Source organism: Peromyscus leucopus, chromosome 2, assembly GCF_004664715.2.
Source record: "Peromyscus leucopus breed LL Stock chromosome 2, UCI_PerLeu_2.1, whole genome shotgun sequence".
Taxonomy (NCBI): Eukaryota; Metazoa; Chordata; class Mammalia; order Rodentia; family Cricetidae; genus Peromyscus; species Peromyscus leucopus.
The window spans coordinates 68,759,186-68,774,158 of record NC_051064.1 but is presented as its reverse complement, the minus strand read 5'-3'; the positions used below and the strand labels follow the sequence as shown (position 1 = coordinate 68,774,158).

The following is a 14,973-nucleotide window of genomic DNA, read 5'->3' as shown; positions in this document are numbered from 1 at the left end:
CAAAAAGCAGTTGTTTCTCAATGCTATGTTACTTAGTTTTCTCCCTTATTCTTTCTGACCCTTGAAAATTCTTTATGAGCATGCAGTAATTTTGAAATGTTGTATCTTGTTACAAAAATGTTAACATAATGCATAAAAGGTCAAGGAAGAAAGTAAAGTAACTAAAATCTAAGTTTTGAGTTTCAACAGTGCCCAACATGTTGACCATTCATTTGCCTAGGAACCTTCTCTTCAGATTTTTTATGGCCTCCTTCACATCTTTGTTTCTGAGGCTATAGATTAAAGGATTCATCAAGGGAGTCATCACCCCATAGAACATGGATATAAGTTTGTCTGTAGCATCCAAGTCATCTACATTGAGTGTGTCTTTAGACTTGGGTTTCATGTACATGAAGAGGATGGTCCCATAGAATATTATCACCACAGTAAAGTGGGCTGAGCAGGTAGAAAAGGCTTTGCTTCTCCCCTCGGCAGAGCGAATTTTGAGAATGCTAGAAATGATTAGCGAGTACGAGATGACAATGAGGAGCAGTGGCATCAAAGTGAACAATGTTGTGGCCACGACCATGATGAATTCATTGCCTGAGATGTCAGTACAAGCCATCTTCATGACAGCCAGGATTTCACAGAGAAAATGATTGATGACATTTCCACAGAAAGGTAGTCGCATCACAAATGCAGTTTGTACTGCAGAGTTTGCAACCCCTGAAAACCAGGACCCAGTTGCCATGGTCACATAGGAACTCTTGCTCATGATGATAGGGTACCTCAAAGGCTTACAAATAGCCACATAGCGATCAAAAGCCATCATACCCAGGAGCACACACTCTGTTGTCCCCATGGCTAAACCAAGAAACATCTGCACTGCACAGCCAAGGAAGGAAATTGTCTTTCTTTCTGAGAGAAAGCTTACCAGGGCAAAGGGAATGGAGGAGGTAGTGAAGCAGATGTCCAAAAAGGACAAGTTCCCCAGGAAGAAGTACATAGGGGTATGAAGGTGAGAGTCAAAAATGCTAATGATAATAAGAGTACCATTGCCCGCGAGGATGACTGCATACATCATTAAGATGAGCACAAAAAAGAGTTGCTCAAGTCTTGGGTAACCAGAAAGCCCCTTCAGAAAAAATTCCTCCATAAGAGTTCGGTTTTCCCACTCCATTGTATTGTCTCCTTTTACCTGCAAGAATTAAAAAAAAATTAAATGGCATATTCTATACTAAAGCAGGTTCAAGTATATCAGTTCAATAGTATAAAAATTTGCATTAAACTCAATGAGAGAAGGTGTTAAAAATGATAGGGTGAAAGGATAAAGAAATAACAAGAATAAGCAATGTAGAAAGAGAGCTATGAGAGATAAATTATCATATTAATCATCAGTTCTGAGCTAAGGATTCTACAGCTTGTTTTTAATAGACTGTGTCACTTAAACTCAACATTACCATTTAAAAGACAATAGAGCTAATGGGGTATATGTCAAAGCTCAAACTTATGCCTCTCTTCCTATGACCCGTGCTTAATCAAAATTTTTGTGTGTGTGTGAACATAGAGGCAATATAGAATGAGTTACATCACAGATGTGGTTTATTATTTTGGAAAGGCAGATTGGGTTCCATCAGAAGAACTCAACAGTAGTCTCTCAGTTAAAAAAAAAAAAAAAAAAAAAGAAGCACATGACTCTGCAGGGACAAAGCCAGAAATGAACATAACCACAAAGAGTGCCTAGTTACCCAAAAACCAGATCCATTTCAAGGGAGCCTAATAATAGGAAATCTTCTTGCCAAAATGTAAATGACTCGGGGAGGCACTAGAGGATAGAATATAGAATCCTTTTCATTTTTAAATACATACAGTTCAGCATCATGCAATATTGACTGTTTAATCTCTTAATGTTCAATTAAGAACTTTAAAGCATTTACAGATGCATGTAATTACCACCATGACCAAGTCACAGATCCATAACCTGCCCCCTTCTCTACTACTCTATTTTTAATAGCCCCTTCTACCTATTCTAAAACCTATTAAACATGGATATGTTTTCTGTCTGTAAAGTTCCAGCTTTTCAGAATCTCATAAAATAAAACTACATTGGGCTTCTTATTTACCAAAGTCATCTAAGATTCATTCAAGCTGTAAGTGCTGGGTAGCTTTTTATTGCATGGAGGTACTAATTATCTACCCATTCATCCTTGTAATGGCATTTGAATTGCCTCCATTTGGGGGCAGTAATGAATAAAGCTGCCATAAATATTTGAGCCTTGGGTTTTGTGTGCTAAACTTCCAGGTTTCTAGGGTAAAGATCCAGTAGTGGGATAATAATCTCATAGGAAGTGCATACTATAGTTTGCAATAAGATGACAGTTTTCCACAGTGGCTGTATCAAGTGTGTGTAAAAGTCTCAGTTGCTCTGATTTTCATCAGCATTTAGTGTTGCCAGCTGCACCTTTTAATTCATTTCAATGGGTACATAGAGAGCTCTCATTAAGGATTTTACTTATATTTCTTCAATGAGCACTGATGTTGAACATCTTTCCTTACTCTTTTGCCCTATTTAGATTCATTTTTAATAAAATGTTTGCATCTTTTGCCTATTTCAAATTTGTTGCTGTTGAGTTTTCTTAGTTCTTCATGCATACACACATATGTGTACATTCTATATACATTATCTCTGTGTGTATGAGTCTTCTGTCATAAATGTGATTTATATATATTGCTTTCCATTCTATACTTTATTTGCTCCTTTTCTAAAGCAAACATCTTTTAATTGGTAGCTACACAAGTCTAATTTTTTTTTTTTTTTGGTTTTTCGAGACAGGGTTTCTCTGTGTAGCTTTGCGCCTTTCCTGGAACTCACTTGGTAGCCCAGGCTGGCCTCAAACTCACAGAGATCCGCCTGGCTCTGCCTCCCGAGTGCTGGGATTAAAGGCGTGCGCCACCACCGCCCGGCCACAAGTCTAATCTTAAGGGATCCAAAGGAAAGCTTGTGACTACAGAGACATCTACCAACATGAAAGCTTCATGACCTTTCTCACTGAGTGATTCATCAGAAGAACATACACTGCAATCACCCAGAAATCAGGAATGATGACTATTGCCTCCAAAGTCCTTCCTCAGGATGTCACAAGCCAGTTGTTTGTTGTTGTTGTTGTTGTTTGTTTGTTTGTTTACTTTTAGAGACACACCTCTCCCTTATGTCTCTCTCACATACTAACACACACACACACACACACACACACACACACACACACATACACACGCGCAGAAAAAATCCAGCGATAGTTTTGTACATGAATAGAGAATCCATTGACATAATTCTTCTTCTAACCACTGCCACCATTCAATTTGTTATTATAAAGCCAAGTCGATTTTGTCTACATAAAAGAGCATGCATCTAAGTGCTAACTTGGCAGCTTCTGAACTCTGTGAATTTGGATAATTTTCATCCCTTAATTTTAATATCTTCATCTATAACATGGTAATTTTAATACCCTTATTATTGGGTTCTTGCGAAAATAAAACAATACACACATAAAGCCTACAGCATATGGTAAGAATTATTTTGGTTTCCATCAGCTCTAGTCAACTTTTCATTCATCAGAATTATTTTATATTTCCTAATATTACCCTACTATGAGTATCATCAAAATTTTACCTATCAGATGTCTTGTTCCCTCTTAACGTAGTAAATCTACATCACATCTATGAATTGAGTTAGATACAGCCTACCAAAGTCCATTTACTTTATAGTGAATAGTGTTAGACAATTACTACAAATTCCACATTTTTAAATAAGAAGCTCACAAGGCTGACACTTTTTACTGGAAGCTACTCCAGTTCGTTCATCTAAAATCTAACCTAAGATGTGTCCAGAAATAGTACATCTCTAGCCACCACAGAAATGCATTGCCAATAACAAAAGGGAATCTTAAATATTTATTATCATTCCCTCAGCCTCATGTAAACATGAGTCCAATTTTTTCCTGTTAGTTAGCGAGTCAGTGTTCCATTTCTCCTCCCATCACCCCAAAACTCAAAGATATACTGAAGAGCAAATCAAGCATCCTAAGTAGCCTTCCCAGGGAGATGATTCAGACCAAGAAACAAGGCAAAATGCTGCCCATTCATTGTTGATTCGACAATCTTTTTCAAACCTGAACCAAACAAAACTGAATTTTTGCTGTGAAGTAAATCACTATGCTGAACTTCACACACATCTCATTTTACTTTCTGATCAAGAGAACAAATCCAATGGCAAATGTGCAATGATTTCATTGGAACAAAAGGAGATGGTACTCTTAGATGTACAGACACTTTATGTTCTGATCAAGAGAACAAAGTCCAATGGTGAATGTTCGACAATTTCATTGGGACAACAGGAGATGGTTCTCTTACATTTGTAGACACTTGTAATAAAGTAAGAACCAGTTTAACTATATTTTTACCAAAGGAATTCCCATCCCCAGTTAGAAATTATAGACGTAATATTCATTAGACTTCAATGTTCTAATGACAGGATTTTGAGGTAGCAAAACTTTTTCTCAATTTTAACTACATTTAAGGAAGTTCTCCTGAAGACTTTTATTCCTATTTAACAGACACTTCCCTAGTAAGAAATGCCCCATCCACACAGCATGAAATTTATTCCAACTCAGTTCATAAAGACATCCTCTCTTGTTGATAATGATTGGCATGTTCTGAAGGAGAGTCAACTTACCTCCCAGTTTTCAACATACAGCAGACTGTCTTCCCATGACTTTCAGTCTATTATACAAAGTTGCCCATGAGTCTGATGACTTCCTAAAGAAGCAATTACTACTGGAGCCTTGCTGTAACAAGACAAATTACCTGGAAAACATTGACACGGATAATTTATAAAAGACATTTCTAAATGACTTCAAACCTTTCTAGGGCAGTCAAATATGTTTCCAACAGGAATACAATTGCTGTTGATACTTCAAACTCAAATGGTTAACATTAAATATTGAGCAGCTCTGTTCAAGAACATGGCACATTTCACACTGCTATGTTTTAAGGTCCAGGAAATTCTCCAAAGAATTTTCTTAAGGCTTAGTAAAGTAATTTAAATACTTCGCACTCTTGGGGAATTTTGTAGATTTTTTTTTTAAGCCATAATTTTAAATTGCTTCAAAAGTTTTGGAACTTCAAAAACAATACTCTAAAGACTTAATTAGATTAAACCAATTAGCTATATATTTAACAACCAATCAAAAGATTCCAAGACCTATCTTGCCCTACCCTCTTTATAAGATACTTATCTCAACTATATTCTAAGGACTTTGTTGAGGTCTTTGTTTAGCCTATCATATCTTAATAGTAAATAGAAAGGATTTATTAAGTGATAGTAATTCTTGATTGTTTGCAACAATAATAGCACATGCATTTCCTGACATTGTTGTAAGCTTTTATACATATTAAGCCACTTAATTCGTAATTGCTAAATTAATACTAAAAGAAAAATTAGTTTTACTATATGAGTAATCTAAAAATGATTCACCTCTTCAACTTGGAATTTCTAGGCCATTGTAAATGTTGGTTTCAGAGAAGTGATAAGAAAAGAAACTCTACTGGATTCCTGTCTTCCTGAACAGTTTCCCTACCAACACCAGACTGATTGAGGCTCTTGGACTGCCTTGATCAGAGACTTGCCGGCCAACTAAGAGTAGGATGACCGTGCTCTATGTTCAATCAAATTCTAGGTATGAACCCTACCAAGAGCTGTATGCTTTGGCGCTTTATGGCTCTATTTATAAGCTTATATAGTTTAGTGAAACTTGAATTTGATGAGAGTCCTTTCAGAATCGATACCACTAGAAACACATTTTATGTGGATGAGTGGCTAACTTAGAAGCAGAGTCATCTACTGACAAGTAACTGGTGCAGATAAATCCCACACCATAGCCCAAACTGTTGTTTGGAAACAAAACTTGAGTCATAAATCATCCATTCAACCAGCTAATTTATATATCTGGAGTTGTATTTGACAGCTGAGGTAGACTAACACAGAGATATAAAGCTATTTTTAAATGTTAATCTTGAGGCACGTACACTGTAAGGCAGGAAGATGACTCAAAAATGTTTAATATGCTTTAACAGAAGTCATTTGGTCCCTGATCTTTCATGCATAACTCAGGGGCTTGGGCTAAAATCAAATGCCTTCCTTAGGAAATGATGCTCATTCCTGACTGCAAATTCAACAAGTGAATGAAGAATGCCTTTCACAGAAAGATTAGAGGACAGGTTCCTCTGTGATTGCTTCCATGCCTAAAATCTAAACGACAAAAGAAAATCACCTACCATGAGGGTCTCACTTCCACGTGACATTTTCACATTGGTAGTGATGATCTGTGACCCTGAAACCCAACAGCGAGTCTCTGAGAATCCCCACGATCATAAACAACAATCTCAGTACTATGTGGTAGGTGTTCCTTGAGGACTAAAAAATTCAACCCACCAAGCCCGTGTGAGAGTGAGACAATCCTCATCACATAAGAAAGGTGACGTCCAAACATATAACTTCAAGAGGTCTAGTGGACTTCTCTGTGTTACGGGTAAGCAGGCCATGTTCAATCCCATCATCTCTAGCCTGAAGACTGTGGAGGTACACGGGCACAAAAATGAAGGCAGCACATACATTAGCACTGTTGACACTAATAAAAGTGATTTTAAAATATACTGCATGACAGCTAGCACATCTTGAAATATATTGTGCATTGCTGAAGTAACGTAACGTTGTACATCAATTGTCTTCCTCAGCTGCCCTCTGATTCTTGTAAATACGAGCATTTCCCAGGGGTTCTTGGGCCTGTGTCTGAATAAGGCAATGGAGAAATCACATTTTATGCTGTCAACCAGATTTAATAAATTACAAGGGATTTAGAAGAAACACATAATATGTATATGTTACCCAGTACATGTAATGGTACTTAATATGCATTATTTAAATATATGCATAAAGCAGTATCCACAAAGCACTGATTCCAGGACCCACCCCACCTCTAAACAGATAATCAAAGAATGTTCAAATCCATCATGGGAAATGATGTAGTATTTGCATTTAACTGCCTACCCATAACTTCTAATGAATTTTAACCACCTCTAAATTGGTTATAATACTTAATACAATGCAAATGTTATATGAATAGTTATTATAGTGCACTTGTTATATGAAATGACAAGAATGCCTGTACATAAGCAGTACAGATGCATTTTTTTTCACATACATAGAACCAACAGTTGGTTGAATCCGAGCCTGGAATCTGCAAAATATGGAGAGCCAACTATGCTGTTTTTATCTCCTCTCTAATCTTCCTCATTTGCTTTCAGGGTTCTGGAAAATAAGATAGTTAATTATAGCTTCTGGGTGATCTGAATAAAACACAGGGCAGAGGGAACATTAGCCAAAAGTAATCCAAGGATGGCTCAAGGAAAGAAACTCTGAAAGGCAGCCTTCATTTTACCTAATCGGGGAAGGAATGGACCAAGAGAAGAGGGAGACCGAAGAACCAGACTGCATGGAGGGAGAAATAAAATGAAACAAGACTCTCCTGTGAACTGTCTGCTTTCACAAAATGCCTCATTTAACCTTCGATGGATAAAAAGATGTTCAAAATACAACTACTGAATTATTTATATTATTTAACCCTTAAGCTATGTTCAATTCTGGCCTCTGGGAGATTTTAACCCCTTTGCCATCATAAATATGCTCCACTCCAAATATTGGTACAGTTTATTTTTTGTTTGGGGGTGCTTTGTCTTGTTTTGTTTTATGGAGACAAGGTCTTACTATATAGCCACTCAGCCTATCACTGTTTAGTTTTGGATTTGGTTTGGGGATTGGTGTTCAGCACTTTTTTGTTGTTGTTGTTGTTGTTGTTGTAGTTGTTTAGGCATATTAAGAAATCATGTTAGTATGCTCAGGTTATTGAATAAGGAATGAGGCTATCACAGGGAAAGGAGGAAGCTCAGACACAAATATGAAGAGGGCACTTCTGATTTCTGCTTCATCCATTGTTCCAAGTAAATTCATACTAGACTCACACAGCTCAGAGGTAACAAACACGAGCTTCATGCAAAGGGAAAGATGTTTAAAGACTCATTTCAAAACGAAATCAAACTAGTGGGAACTCATGAACTGTGGACCAATAGCTGTGGAGCCCCCATGGGACTGGACTAGGCCCTCTGGATAGGTGAGACAGTCATTTAGCTTCAACTGTGTAGGGGGCCTCCCCGGCAGTGGGATCAGGACCTGTCCCTGATGCATGAGCAGGCATTTTGGAGCCCAGTGCCTATGGTGGGATACCTTACACAGGCTTGGTGCAGGAGAGGGTCTTGGACTGCCTCAACTGAATGTACCAGGCTCTGCTGACTCCCCATGGGAGGCCTTGCCTTGGTGGAGGTGAGAATGGGGGGTAGGTTGGAGGGAAAGTCTGGGGGCGGGAGGAGTGGGGAGAGAGGGATCTGTAATTAGTATGTAACATGAATAGAAAATTTCTTAATAATAAAAAAAAAGAAAAGAAAACAGTCATTTCACTTGGATGCCAGGCATGGTGGTGCACTCCTGTAATATCAGAACTTGGGAAGGTGGCGGGAGGAGGTGCAGAAATTCAAGATCAGCCTCTGTTACACAGAAAGTTCAAGACCAGCCTAAGCTACATGAGATATGAGGCCCTGTATAAAAGAAGAGAAGTGGGGAAGAAGGAAGGGAGATAGGGGGAGGAAAGAAGGGACAGAAGATGAAAGGAAGAAAGATGAAAATAGGGAAGGAAATTAATCACTAGGAAGAAGTAAGAGTTCTGCATAAATTTCATTTTCATGGCTACTGATTGAACTAAGCATGGCATGAAGTAATGAAAACTTAGAGTGAACTGGAATGCTTTCTGGACAAGATGGCAGAATCCTGGGTAAACAGCCACTGTGAAGTAAGGGAGGAATTCCAGTTGGAGGAAAGCCGGAAGAGAAAGCATTAAATTCTGCTTAAAACTTTGGATCTCATTCTCTGGTTGGCTCCTGTACCATGCATGTAAAACAGTTGTCTTCTGTACCATGCATGTACAATGTAGTGATATATTGTGTCCCCCAATATATTGTGCACCCTAATAAACTTATCTGGGGTCAGAGAACAGAACAGCCACTAGACATAGAGGCCAGAAAATGGTGGCACACACACCTTTAATCCTAGAATTCTGGAGGCGGAAATCCATCCAGATCTCTGTGAGTTCAAAGCCACACTGGAAACATACAGGCATGGTGGCACACTCGTATAATCCCAAGAAGTGATGGAAGGAAGCAGAAAGGCATATAAGGCATGAGTACCAGGAACAAGAAGTCTGGTTAAGTTTTTAGGCTTTTAGCAGCAGTTCAGCTGAGATCCATTTGGATGAGGACACAGAGACTTCCAGTTTGAGGAAACAAGATCAGCTGAGGAATTGATGAGGTGAGGTTAGCTATGGCTGGTTCTGTTTCTGTGATCTTTCAGTGTTCACCCCAATACCTGGCTGTGGGTTTGTTTTTATTATTCAAGATTCGTGTTACAGTACAAATTAGCTAAACATTATACATACAGTGAACTGAGCTGAGATATGTACTAGTAGCAAAAATATCAAGTTTGTAGGCTTAGGTCAACCTGATTCTCCAAAACTGAAAACATCCAAACTCCTCCAAAGTATGTAATAGAACTCTGAGTCTCTGTAAGACCATATTCACAATAACAAGGATACATTTATTTCCTAACAAAGGCAAGGATCTGCGTGGACCCTAAAAGTGAGTGTTTTACTCATTCATATTCTCAATTGCTTCAATTTATTAAAGGAAAACATGAAGCCAAAAGGTCAGAAATGGCATTGAGAAATGTACAACCATTGAAGAAAGGAATAAAAACCGTAGAAAACTAGGCAAATACTCACTGCTCTGAAGCCTACAAGAAGGGAGAAAGGAAATGTGTTAATGGCTAAAAAGGCCATAGTAATGGATGAATGATCAACCATGACACTTTATCAGAAAGAGGTTTACCGTTTCAACACCAATGCAGAAGCAAGTTTCCTCTAGAAAGCACCAACCCCCGAAATAGTAGTCTCTTTGTTGCAACTTTAGTGGACCTATTACTCACAGTTTTTTTCCAAATAATAAATGATCTAGAACTTCAGGGCATATAACACAGCAGCAAAGTCAGGTCAGAGCTTAGAGGTATCCTAGATCTAACTCCTTAGAATTTGATCTTCATTGTTGTACCCCTTAATCACCCTTCTAGATTCCAAAAAACAAAGGAAGCTCATCTGAAATAGACAAAGCTATTGACCTTTTGTCTCAACATCTGAAGTCCTCACTTGACTCCAAATTGTCTTTCCAACCTTTTGCTCAGTCACAGTGTGAACAACATAACTAAACTTCTAATCATTCCAACTTTTAAGGTCATTCTATATATTGCCACATGCTACTTTTCTTTGTCTGGAAAATTATTCGACAAAAGATAGCTGGAATTGTTTTTATTCAGTTCAGCTAAGCAGAACTAGCTCTTTCCTTTCTTGTGACTCCAGCTTCTAAGGAGATTTTTACAAATTTTACATATTTGCATTCCTTAAATAGCATGTAATACATCGAATTGTATGTTGTGGAATATTCCTTTATACTGTGTGAAGGTATGTCACTGTGGTGGGTTTAGTAAAAAGCTAAATGGGTTCATTTAATAAAAAGCTTAGCCAGTAGCTAAGCAGGATTTGGGGGCAGAGAGGATGCTGGGAAAAAGAAGGTGGAGTCGCCAGCCAGATGCAGAGGAAGCAGCATGAGTAGTAGAGAGATGAGGTAATGAGCCATGTGGCAGCACGTAAATTAATAGAAATGGATTAATTTCAGTTATAAGAGCTAGTTAGAAACAAGCCTAAGCTGTCAGCCAAGCTTTCATAAATAAGAAGTCTCCATGTGGTTATTTGGGAGCTACCTGGCAGTACAGAAAAATCCACCTACAGTTGTAATCATGGCCCATTTCAGTCTGAGAACTAGCTAGGTTACATTCATCAGTTACCAGTCATAGAACAATGATGCTGCTAAAAGAAATGGAACTCACCCCCAATGTGATGGTACATTGTCATTGAGATGATTAAAGTACACTGACATGGGACCTCAGAAAACTGGCATTAGGACTGTCCCAGATTGTATTAAGCAGTTCATATTCTAATTCTGTTTCTAGAGTATTTATACTTAAAGAACTCCTTTTTCCACCTTCTCCAGTATGATATACTTTCTTTCTTGTTCCATGATCCCCTCTTTCTCATCATTCTCTTTTATTTGCTTCTGAAAAATAAATCAGATCCTTTCACATGAAAATGATCTTATTACATTTAAGTTACTATTGCCAGGTCTGGGGATGTAGCTCAGTGGGTTCAATCCAAGCACTACAAGGGAATGGAGAGAGAAAAGGAAAGAGGGAGGGAGGGAGAAAGAAAGAAACAAACTCCAAGTCTGCTCATCACTGTGTGCTCAGACCAACAAATCCCAATAATAGGTACAGCTTCCAAGCCTGGAGAAGGAAAATAAAGACCGTAAGAGGTTGCTGCAATATGTTCTGGTTCCCAGTTTACTTGTCTGCCTTTCTTTTCTTTTCATCTCTTCCTTCTTTTCTTTTCTGTCTGTTCTTTCAATATGGGCTTGGCATATGACCTAACTCTAGAACCAATACCAATGCTCTTTCCTCAACCTCCCAAGAGCTAGAATTACAGACTTGACCTGAGCCATCATTTCTAGCCCTATATTTCATAACACCATGTGCTCCTTGACCATATTTGGGATTTTTCCATTTTATTTATGTTTAATACTTCATAAATAATTAGCACAATGCCTGAGGCAAAGTCAGTGTTCAACAAATATTGATGGGTTATGGAATTGAATAAGCAGCAAGTGACTAAATAAATGAATGATTGGAAAGCTTACAACTTACAGGAAATTCATGTATTGGGACAAAAATAGGTAATATGCTGCACAGTAAGCCTATTATCATTGTTTTCATAGAAAAACCAAATAACTTTATGACCAATTTGACAGTAACAAGTTTTCACTCAAAGACCATAATCACATATTGACCATAATCATGTATTGAAACAAGTTAGAACCAATTCCCCTCAGCTGGGCTGTCTCTACAAAGCTTCATTCTATGCATAAGAACATTGCCAACTAAAAGGAATAGATCCTCAGGGGAAACCACTTCATTTTTCTATTTCTTCTCTATCTATGGCATACTATGTCATATACCTAAAGCTCTCAGATATTCTTTTCTTTGCCACCTCTATATGATACCACTCTGAATTCTTTTTTTTTTTTTTTTTTTTTTTTTTTTTGGTTTTTCAAGACAGGGTTTCTCTGTGTAGCTTTGCACCTTTCCTGGAACTCTATTGGTAGCCCAGACTGGCCTCGAACTCACAGAGATCCACCTGGCTCCACTTCCCGAGTGCTGGAATTAAAGGCGTGTGCCACCACCACCCAGCCCACTCTGAATTCTTAATGTTGTGTTTATATTGCACTCTGACTGCACTGGCTATCCTTAGTTGTCAATTTTACTTCACATAGAATGAACTAACCCCAGGCATCTGTGTACATATATGAGGGACTTTATTATTATTATTGTATCATTTGAAGTGGAAAGTTCCACTTTTAATCTGGTGGGTGTTTTGAGCTGAGGAATTCTGAGATGAAAAATACACTTTAATCCAGATCTTTTAAGGTAAGAAGATCCATTCATTCACAGACGTTAGAACCTACTTCTTCCAGATTCTTGTGTGTACTGAAGACCAGCTGAGACATCCAGTCTCATGGATTGAACAACTACTGGATTCTTGGACTTGTCATTGGTTGACAGCCATTGTTGAACTAGTTGGACCACAGCCTATAAGCCATTCAATAAGTCCCCTTTATATATGTAATATATATTTATATATGCAATACATATTAATATGTAATATACATATATTCATTCTATAAATTCTGTTCCTCTAGAGGACCTTAATCAATGCAGATTTGAGTTCCAGAACTTGTTTTCGAGCAACAGAAGTATAAGGATAAATTTTCTAATTATCTGGAATGTGATTTCCAATTTGTCAACACAATGAACAAAGTGGGCATGGTGGCAGAGATGGGGGTTATACATAGACTCAACGACATGGACTCTCAATCACCAAAGCTGATCTGGCTACAGCTGCTGCTGAGTGCCTGATCTGCCAACAGCAGAGATCAACACTGAGGCCCAGATATGGCACCATTCCCCAGGATGATCAGCCAGCAACCTAGTGGCAGATTGACTACATTGGACCACTTGCTCCATAGAAAGGACAACCCTTTGTCCTTACTGGAGTAGACAGTTATTCTGGTTATGGATTTCACTTTCCTGCATGGAATGCTTCTGCCAAACCACCTTCTGTAGACTTACAGAATGCATGATCTACCGTCATGGTGTTCCACACTGTTTTGCTTCTGAAAAAGGAACTCACTTCTCAGCCACAGAAGTGTAATAGTGGACCCATGATCATGGAATTCACTGGTCTTACCATGTTTCCACCATCCTGAAGCAGCAGCCTGATAGAAAGATGAATGGCCTTCTGAAGACACAGTTACAACACTAAGTAGGTGACAACAGCCTAAAGGACTGGGGCAGCATTCTCCAGAAGGGAATGTATGCTTTGAATTAGCATCCAATATATGATATGGTTTCTCTGATAGCCTGCATCAACAAGTCTAGGAAATAGGGGGTGAATAGTTCCACTCACTACCACCCCTAGTGACTTACTAAGAATTTTTTTGCTTCCTGTTCCCACAACCTTAGGTTCTACTGGCCCAGAAGTGAACCTAAGTGGGGAGCACTCCTGCCAGGAGCCACTACAAACATTCCATTGAACTGAAAGTTCAGGCATTCCCCTGGCCACCTTGGGCTTCTGATGCCTGTAAGACAACAGGCTAAGAAACAAATAACAGTGTTAGGAGGGGTGATAGATCCAGATTACCACGGGAAAATTGGGTTACCTGTCCACAATGGAGATAAGAAAGATTATGTCTAGAGTGCAGAAGATCCTCTAGGGCATCTCTTGGTGCTACCATGTCCTGTGATTAAAGTCAATGGGAAACTACAACAACCTAATACAGGCAGGATGACAAAGGGCAGGGACCCTTCAGGAATGAAGGTGTGGGTCACTCCTCCAGGAAAGGAGCCAAGACCTGCTGAGATTCTTGCTGAGGGTGAAGGAGATACAGAATAGGTAGTAGAGGAAGGTAGTTATGAATACTAGCTGAGGCCATGTGGCTGGTTACAGAAATGGGGATTATAATTGACATGAGTTTTTCTTCCATATTTTGTTAAGAGTGTATTTGTATAGATATTTGTGTTTTCTTATCTCAATTCCTTTATCATGCAATGTAACATCAATTAAGAGAATATTGGTGGCTATCATATTTAAGTTGAGAGACTAAACGAATGTCCCTCAAGAAACATTGCCACCTATTCTAAAATTTACAATGTGTTTGTGGTTGAATGAGGGATAGTTATGTCATGTTAGGCTTCAGTGTGACCTGGTTAATATATAATGCATTTACAATTGTATGTGGGATAATTATGCCATGCTTAGGCATTATTATGCATTTATTATTGCTTTATTTGGAAATTAATCATGACATAAGAAGAGATGGCGTGTGTCAAGTTGACAAGAATTGGACTTGTGATGAATATTCTTGGTTGTCTACTTTCAGAATTGACTAAAACCCAAGTGGCTGGGTACACCTGTAAAGGATTATTTTCCTTAATTAAATCATTTTCAAGTGTGAAGACTCACTTTTAATCCAGGTCTTTTGAGATGGGAAGTTATACCTTTAATCCAGATCTTTTGTGGTAGGAAAGCCCACCTTTAATCTGGATTACACCTTCTGCTGGCAGCCTATAAAAAAAATATGAAAGAAGGAACTTGCTCTCTTTCTCTGATTGCT

General features: G+C 38.4%; 1 protein-coding gene across 1 annotated transcript; it reads right to left on the bottom strand.

Moving 5' to 3' along the window:
- Positions 1-208: 208 nt before the first annotated feature.
- On the bottom strand, positions 209-1,159 carry LOC114683450 (olfactory receptor 13C9-like). Its single transcript, XM_028857762.1, has one exon. The coding sequence runs from the start codon at positions 1,157-1,159 to the stop codon at positions 209-211; it is 951 nt and encodes a 316-aa protein (XP_028713595.1).
- Between the last annotated feature and the right edge of the window lie 13,814 nt (positions 1,160-14,973).